This window comes from Propithecus coquereli, unplaced genomic scaffold (assembly GCF_000956105.1).
Source record: "Propithecus coquereli isolate 6110/MARCELLA unplaced genomic scaffold, Pcoq_1.0 Scaffold194, whole genome shotgun sequence".
NCBI lineage: Eukaryota > Metazoa > Chordata > Mammalia > Primates > Indriidae > Propithecus > Propithecus coquereli.
Window position 1 is genome coordinate 1,616,309 of NW_012144300.1, and position 8,447 is coordinate 1,624,755.

At 39.3% G+C, this 8,447-nt stretch overlaps 1 protein-coding gene across 1 annotated transcript in view; it reads left to right on the top strand.

The window, feature by feature from the left end:
* The window catches only part of KIF13A (kinesin family member 13A), a 221,750-nt gene that overhangs the window by 153,863 nt on the left and 59,440 nt on the right, over window positions 1-8,447 (top strand). Inside the window, exons 10-12 of the mRNA XM_012643272.1 lie at window positions 4,883-4,994; window positions 5,385-5,597; window positions 7,813-7,923. Of these exons, the coding sequence (XP_012498726.1) occupies window positions 4,883-4,994; window positions 5,385-5,597; window positions 7,813-7,923 (436 nt within the window). The remainder of the gene's footprint in view (window positions 1-4,882; window positions 4,995-5,384; window positions 5,598-7,812; window positions 7,924-8,447) is intronic.

The following is an 8,447-nucleotide window of genomic DNA, read 5'->3' on the forward strand; positions in this document are numbered from 1 at the left end:
GACTTTCTTCCTCTCCATTCCGGCCCTGCTCAAGAATTTGTAGTAAGAGATTTAAAGATTAGGAGCTTCCTTACTGTATCCAACTCCAGCAGGTCCGGGGAAGTGGAGTAGTGCATTGGTAGAATAAAGAAGATTCCTAGAATAACTTTTTCTGCCCCTAAAACTGGCAAACCACTGCCACCCTCTTCTGGACATCTGTGAGGCCAACGAGCTGCCCTTTGCCTCCAGCTTGAGAAGACAGTACGAGCAGCATCCATAATCAGTGGTCTGGTTGTATTTTTAAGCTCCCTGGGAATAAAATTCCCATTAAAATATGTAAGCCTAAAAAAAAGTTTGCTTACAAAACAAGCAAAAAAATGTGTAAGCCAGTAACGTCATTTTTCAGATGTTGAACTTTTGGTTTGGAGGGTTCTAGAAGCCCCTGGATCATTGCTTCTGGGTGGAACTTGGAAGAGAGGAATGGCATAGGCATAGGCTGCTCATTACTGAATGACCTGGGCCTCTCACAGTTATTTTCTTTTTGTTCCAAGGGGACTGTAATAGGTTTAGATAGAGTTCTTGTCTTCAATAGTGCATACTATTAGGTAAAAGGGTGTGGCTTCTCCTAACGATACACTTCTCTAACTGAATAAGTTATAGGGCAAAGTGCGCGCAGAAACTGGAGTCGTATAACCATTTCTGTACAGTTCCCTGCCTCTGCCACTGATGCTTGCATGCTATACTAATGTAGGGCAGAGAAAAAAACAATCTTTTCCCCCTACTTTCCCTGTAAATTAAACTGGCTAAAAAATTAACAAAAGAAAAGCAACCAGAAGTTTATTAGCATGTGCATCTTGTTTACACATGGGAGCACCCAGAGATGAGTGACCCAAAGGGGCGGTTAGAACTTGGGTTTATATACACCATCTTAGGCTGAAACAAAAGAAAAAAGGAGTTTGGGGCTTCTGGAGGCCAGTTATGGGAAGATGACCAGGAAAGTGTGATGAACAAGGGTGGTTCAGTGATGTTTGTTACACAGGTTTAATTCACTGCCTTCTCCACTGTTAAGAGTCCTCTCCTACCTGGGCTGGAGTGGGAGACACCTCTACAAATGGAAGTTTCCTTTACAAAAGGAAAACTTGTGCCCTGTTTTTTAGAGCTTTTCCTGAATCTGCTGATTCTCAATGCCATTTATTAATAGTTCAAAATAATTTGTATGCCAAAGAGGCATATTTTGGGTGGTATTTTGCAATTCCCTTCACTCATCTTACAGAGAAGGCATTGCACAGTGGTAATTGGATTTTATGTTTCATCATTTAGGAGTTCCAGAAACTTTCCCTTTTTCCTCCCTATGCTGTCAAATTAGGAAATATAAACAGTTGCCACAAGACAGAGGAAAATCTTCTCTCAGTGATGAAAAATCCATTTCATCCCCAAAATGTGTTTTCATGTGAAGGGGCACTGTTAACCATGTGAACTAAAATAAGATCTTAAGCCCCCCAGCTGATTGAATGGACCCCTCTTGGCCAGGGGGACCCCAGAAAAACCTTAAAACTGAGTTGTCTGCTATGAGCAGAAGGGAGGTCAGACACACCTAGTTATGCCCTGTCCCTTTTGGAGTTATTCTTTGTAATAATAAGATACAAAATTATTACCAAGGGCCGGGCACAGTGGCTCATGCCTGTAATCCTAGCACTCTGGGAGGCCGAGGTAGGAGGATCACTTGAGGTCAGGAGTTCAAGACCAGCATGAACAAGAGCAAGACCCATCTCCACTAAAAATAGAAAAATTAGCCAGGTGTGGTGGCATGCACCTATTGTCCCAGCTACCCAGGGAGCTGAGGCAGAAGGATCGCAGGAGCCCAGCAGTTTGAAGTTACAGTGAGCTATAATGATGTCACTGCACTCTACCTAGGACAACAGAGCGAGACTCTGTCTCAAAAAAATAAATAAATAAAATAAATTCTGCTGCCCTTGGATAGTAAAATATCTGGGATAGTTCAAAGAATTGTTTCCAATCAAAAATTCTATTTCAGTAATTGCAAAATGTGAAAAAATGCTCAATATTATATGTTACGGAAGTAATGTGTTTCGAGCTAATATTGAACTCCTGTTTGCCTCTGTTTCATCTGTTTGACATACAGTTTTCTTTCTTAAAATTGTTACTTTTGGAGGAATGATTGGACTTGATTTTGTTTAAAAAACAGCTATATTGAGAAATAATTTGCATATCATATAATTCACCATTTTAAAGTGTACAGTTCAGTAGCTTTAATATAGTCACAGAGTTGTGCAGCCATCACCACAGTCTAATTTTAAAACATTTCCTCACACCCAAAAGAAACCTTGTGTCCAAGTCCTTCCGCATTCCCTCCACCCACAGCCCTAGTCAGCCACTGCCTCCATCTCTATGGATTTGCCTATTCTGGATATTTCATATAAATGGAATCATATAGTGCATGGCTATAGCAGCTTTCTAGAGCTACCATAACAGATTTTCACAAACTAAGCAGCTTAAAACAGAAATTTGTTTTCTCACAGTTCTGGAGGCCAGAAGTCTGAAATCAAGGCGTCAGCAGGGTTTCTTCCTTTTTGCAGGGTCAGAGGGAGAATCTGTTCTATGCCTCTCCTAGCTTCCAGTGGTCGTCAGCAATCCTTGGTGTTCCTTGGCTTGTAGATGTATCAGTCCACTCTCTGCCTTCATCTTCACATAGCCTGCCCCTTAGATATCTTTATATGGTCTTCTTATGAGGACACCAATCATTGGTTTAGGGCCCTTCCTGATCCAATATGATCTCTTCTTACCTAATTACATCTACAAGGACCCTATTTCCAAATAAGGTTACATTCTGAGGGGCTGGTGGACATGAATTTTTGGGAGACACTGTTCAACCTAGCACAGTGAGTGGCCTTCTGTGTTTGTCTTCTTTCACTTAGCATGATTTGCCAGAGTTCATCCATGTTGTAGCATATATCAGACCTTCAGTCCTTTTTATGGCCAAATAATATTCCATTGCATGGATATACCACATTTTATTCATCATTTCATCATTTGATGGACATATGGGTTTCCAGATTTTGGCTTTTGTGAATAACGCTGCTTTGAAAATTCATGTGTAAGTTTTTGTGTAGACGTACATTTTCATTTCTCTTGGGTTAGACTTGTTTCACTTTTAAATCTATCAAGTGTGATTTACTTTTTTTGGTATAATTTATGGGGTCCAAGTGCAATTTTGTTACATGAATAGATTGCATAGTGGTCAAGTCAGGGCTTTTAAGGTATCCATCATTCAAATAACATACATTGTACTCAGTAAGTGGTTTCTCATCACCCAACCTTCTCCCACACCCTCGACCTTCCGAGTCTCCACTCTCTACCATTCCACTCTCTACGACCATGTGTACACATTATTTAGCTCCTACTTATGAGTGAGAACATGCAATATTTGTCTTTCTGTGTTTGACTTTTTTCACTTAAGAAGATGTACATATTTATGCCATTTCGTGGTCATGGCTGTTAGTTACTAACATTTTAACAGCCATTCTGATAGAATGAATTCTGGTTCATTTTCTGAATCTCGAATTCGCCTTGTATTTCAGTGAATTTTCAGTGACTCGCCTTTGGGGAATTGTGTTTTCTGGGAAATATGCTTTCTTTCCTTTCAACCTATTTGATGGAAATCTGTTGTTAATATTAGAAAGAAACCTGCCTAGTCTTGGACTTGCCGCTTTGTGTCCTTCTTTATTATTGTAAATAAGTAGTAGCATTTAACTTTTCAAACCATTTACAAAGCACTTTCTCGTGATGTCTTATAACTCTCCTTGCAATTCTGTGAGATCTGCAAAGCCTGCTGTTTCCATTTGGAATCCAATTGACTTCCTTATAAAAGAGCATTTGGTACTTAACTGTGACATGAGAGGATATCCTTTGTCCCTCGGTACCACAAATCTGTTGTCTTTACAGCACTCTTTTCTCCAGGTGGGGAGAAGGTGTATTAGTCACCAAAGAAAGCTTGTTAGCCTAGGACAGTGATTCTCAAACTGATCTGCATCAGAATCACCTGGAGGGCTTGTTAAAGCGCAGATTGCTGGTCCCTCTGTAAGTTTCTCATTCATTAGGTCTGGAGTGTGGCCTGAGAATTTGTGTTTCTAACAAGGTCCCAAGTGATAGAGATGCTGCTGGTTCCAAGACCACACTTTGATAGGCCTAGACAACTGAATATATTTATCGCTGGGGTATTATTCAGCCAGGGCTTCTCAAAATTTAGTGTGCATATGACCACCTGGGATACCTTGAACTGGTCTGCTTCAGTAGGTCTGGAGAGGCTTCCACGTGTCTGCATTTCTAACCTACTCTCAGGCGATGGCCGTGCTACTTCGTGTCTCAGGGGTTGAAAGAGTAGCTATGTGCTATCCTATACCTGGGCAATTCTTTGTTTTTGTCCAACTGTAATAACTCTACATTGAAATAAATGTGCTGGCTTTAAGGACATACTTTGTGATGTGTAGTGGAAGGATGCAAGTTACACGGTTATTCTGGGACACAAAATCAAAGGCCACATGGTTCAAATTAAAGAGCCTTTTATAGACGTTTGACTATAATATTGAGAGTAAATTAAAATTATCTAGTGTGGTCTTTTAAATGTTTGTTTCACAGGTCCTGTGAATGAAGAGAGCAGAGCCTCACAGGGATTCTAAATTCATTCTTTTAAGTTAATGAAGTTACTTTTTGGGTTATTTTTTTTTTCCTCAGCTTCTTGACAAATGAGTGGAGACTTGATTGTGTCAATGTTAGAGACTTTTTGTTCTGTATATTTTATACTTGTAGCCTAGAAGGATTATTGTTTTATGAAAACAAAATATAAATATTCCATAAAACTAATTTTTTCATCTTCTCTTGGCAGATCACTTACAACCTTGGGTTTGGTTATATCCTCATTGGCTGACCAGGCAGCCGGCAAGGGTAAAAACAAATTTGTGCCTTACCGAGATTCGGTCCTCACTTGGCTTCTTAAGGTAATTTGTTGCTCTAGTGCTCTTTTCCAACTAAAAATTGGCTATTTCAGATGTGACAGCTGAAAAGTGTGTGCAGAGTTAACCAAATACACAAAGAACTCTCCCAACAACACAGGTATGCTAATTACTAGGAACGCAAAATGAAAACTATTTTCTACTGCTTTTTATTCCATTATAATGCTATTGACAGGTATTATTTATTGTTGTGAACACAGAGAGGACACATTTCATCTTGTCATAAAATTATTTGTGAAATGCAAACCTATTTCTACATAGTGTTTTCTTCGTAGAGAATAATGTCATCATAATTTATTTATTTACTAATTGCTTTTATTTTATGTGTCATGCATGGAATGGGTTTCCTAACATGCTCTTTGGAATACTTTGCAGGACAATTTGGGGGGCAACAGCCAGACCTCTATGATAGCCACCATTAGCCCAGCAGCAGACAACTATGAAGAGACCCTCTCCACGTTAAGATATGCAGATCGGGCCAAAAGGATCGTGAACCACGCTGTCGTGAATGAGGACCCCAATGCAAAAGTCATCCGAGAACTGCGAGAGGAAGTCGAGAAACTCAGAGAGCAGCTCTCGCAGGCAGAGGTAAAATCTGCCTGGTGCTCCCTGTTTGTGCAGTTCACTGAGGTGTAGTATCTGAGTGGCGAAGGTGTACTTGCTTACAGTTCTGGGTCATCTCAGTGTGGTTCGGCACTTCAGTGTGTGTTGGCATCTGCTATGTGCTAAGCATTGTGAAGATCAACACGTATAATACAAGACTTCTGTCCTAGGAAGCAAACAATTAAGAGAGAATTCCTACTGCTACCTAATCGTTTGCTTCAGTAAATCAGTTGGCCCTTGAACTTTCAATGGGAAATCCTAAGAACAAAGTGTGTTGCTTTTATTAACATTGTAGACTGTATTTCCACAGGGCCTTACAATTCTCAGAGAAGTTAGCTAGATATCATCTCCTAGTTAAGTCATAGAGACAGTGTGATCAAGGGTAATTAAATAAACACTAGGAATGATTCGGAAATCTCCTTTTACTTTCTCATTTATATTAGCCCCTGGCAGGAAACAAAATCAATATTTTTGCATTGTTACCTTCTTTCCTTGTCTTTCCCAAACTTTAACAACCTTCCAAATAGGTGTTGCTTTTTGCAAATTGCTGGGTGAGCCACTGTCTCATTTGAAATAGGTAAGAAGACTATGTTAGGGGCCAAGTGTCTTAGCTTAAGTCACAGGCTTCTACACACCAGGACTCGGTGTGTACCTGACACTGCCAAGTTCACATTCCTTTGCCACTCTTCTGACCCACTGTAGTTGGGAGAGTATTAAGGAGCAAAAAAAAACAAAGTTAATAGCCATCATTTATTTATTGCGCACTTATGTGCCAGGCACTATTTAAATATTTTTATCTGTCAGCATAATTAATCAAAAGTGATCAACAGAAGACTAAAAAAATAAAAAGGTGAAGCCAAGAGTCTGAATACTCTATTAATTGGTAATCTTGGCGTTATGTTATAATTGTTTGTTTACATGCCTTTCTCGTATTCCAGGCTGTGGGCTCTTAAAGTACAAGAAGCCATGTTTTATTGATTTTTTCATCCTTAACCCATAGTCCAGCATTAATACTGGAAAGCACTTAGCACAATGCCTTGCACATAGTAAGTGCTCAATAAATGTTGCTATTTTTTTATCATCATTATATAATCATTCAATGCATTAAACATAATTTTTTTATTGATGCCAAGAAGGGTAGCAAAACACCAGAAAAATCAAAATGCTGATAAACTTTAAAAAGAGTTATGATGCTAGGAGGAAAGTATCAATATAATCGTTCTGGAGTTTGTTGATAGGTGGATTATCTACTTACTTCCTCTTGTTTCTAATTTGCATTTCCATTGTGACCATATAATCTAGGCCAAATGGCTAGAGTAATACCTGGCCAAAGGAAAGAAAAGAAGAGTGACATAGATCCACCTAGAATTTTCACATGTACCCAGCACTAAATGCCACTCTCAGGCTCTGTTAACACCATGAAACTCAGGCATGGTCAGCCAGCTTTCAGATCATCACCATTTCAGCTTCTCGTCCAAGCTCTACCATCTTTCTTGTTCACAGGGTTTTACTCTGTAGAGGCTCGTGTTAAAGCATGTGGTGTCAAAGCATATTGTTACCGAGTAATGCCCCCTCCCCCAAATTTTTTAAGCTGCAAATATCTGTATTTAGACCCATTAGTTATTCTTATTAAACAAACTTGCAAACTACTACCCCTGTAACCAGATATCCTGCTCCCAAGTAAATGACAAATATGCTAAATTTATTACATCAGTGGAGAAAAGTAGTCTAAAGGGCCCAGATTCAAACTTTTAAATAAATGCAAAAAATCTTCACCTTTCCTAGTAGATTAATAAAACTAGAGTGTACTTATTAGTGATGTGTGTTGATCTCTATCTTATCGGAAAAGAAATCCGCTTAAGTAACCTTTTTCCCCTGCTTTTCTGTTTCAAAGATTAACTTCAGCATCTTTTAGATCTTCAAATGTGAAATTTAAATATGATGGGTAAGATGATTCTAATAATAATTTATTTCATTTTCATTCAGGACACTGCCATTTCTTTTTCTCCTTGAAACAGGAGCAGCCATGTTCTCTTAAATTCATTTGATGGGTAAAGGTTAAAAACCCACCCCAACAGTGTATGACTTGATTGTTTCCAACAGACTATTGATAACCGCTTACAAAGGATAGTAAGTGATTGTCTTGTACATAATGGTGGAAAAATTTTGCAAGTCCAATGTCTTTGGTTTCATTTTAAAGGCCATGAAGGCTCCTGAACTGAAAGAGAAGCTCGAAGAGTCTGAAAAGCTGATAAAAGAACTGACAGTGACTTGGGAAGAGAAGCTGAGGAAAACAGAAGAGATCGCACAGGTGGTTTGATAACTCAGGCCCAGAGAATTGTGATTCTTTTTCACTTGTCTTTCATAGCCACTGGTCATCCTCAAAAAGTCTTTGAGGGGGTCCCTTTCTGCTGAACTAGAGATTGCAAAGATCAGCCTTAGACACTGACTTTGTGTCTTTTATTAATATCAAATTACAATTTGGCCCATGTATTACTAGACGTGTTAGAGAGCACCGAATTTGAACAGGCCTGGTTACAGGAAATGTCTTTTATATTTCCTGCTCTTCACCTTTAAACAAAAGTCTGTTTTGTGATTTTTAGATCACCTGGCAAAGCATGACGCTACCTGATTGGCAGAGAATTTGTAACATACAACTTGCTGTAGTTTTTTCAATGTATTTGATTCTTTGGGCTTGTTGGAAAATGCTGTATGAGTTTTACTTGAATTAAAAAGAAAGGAAGGGCCGGGCGCGGTGGCTCACGCCTGTAATCCTAGCACTCTGGGAGGCCGAGGCGGGTGGATTGTTTGAGCTCAGGAGTTTGAAACCAGCCT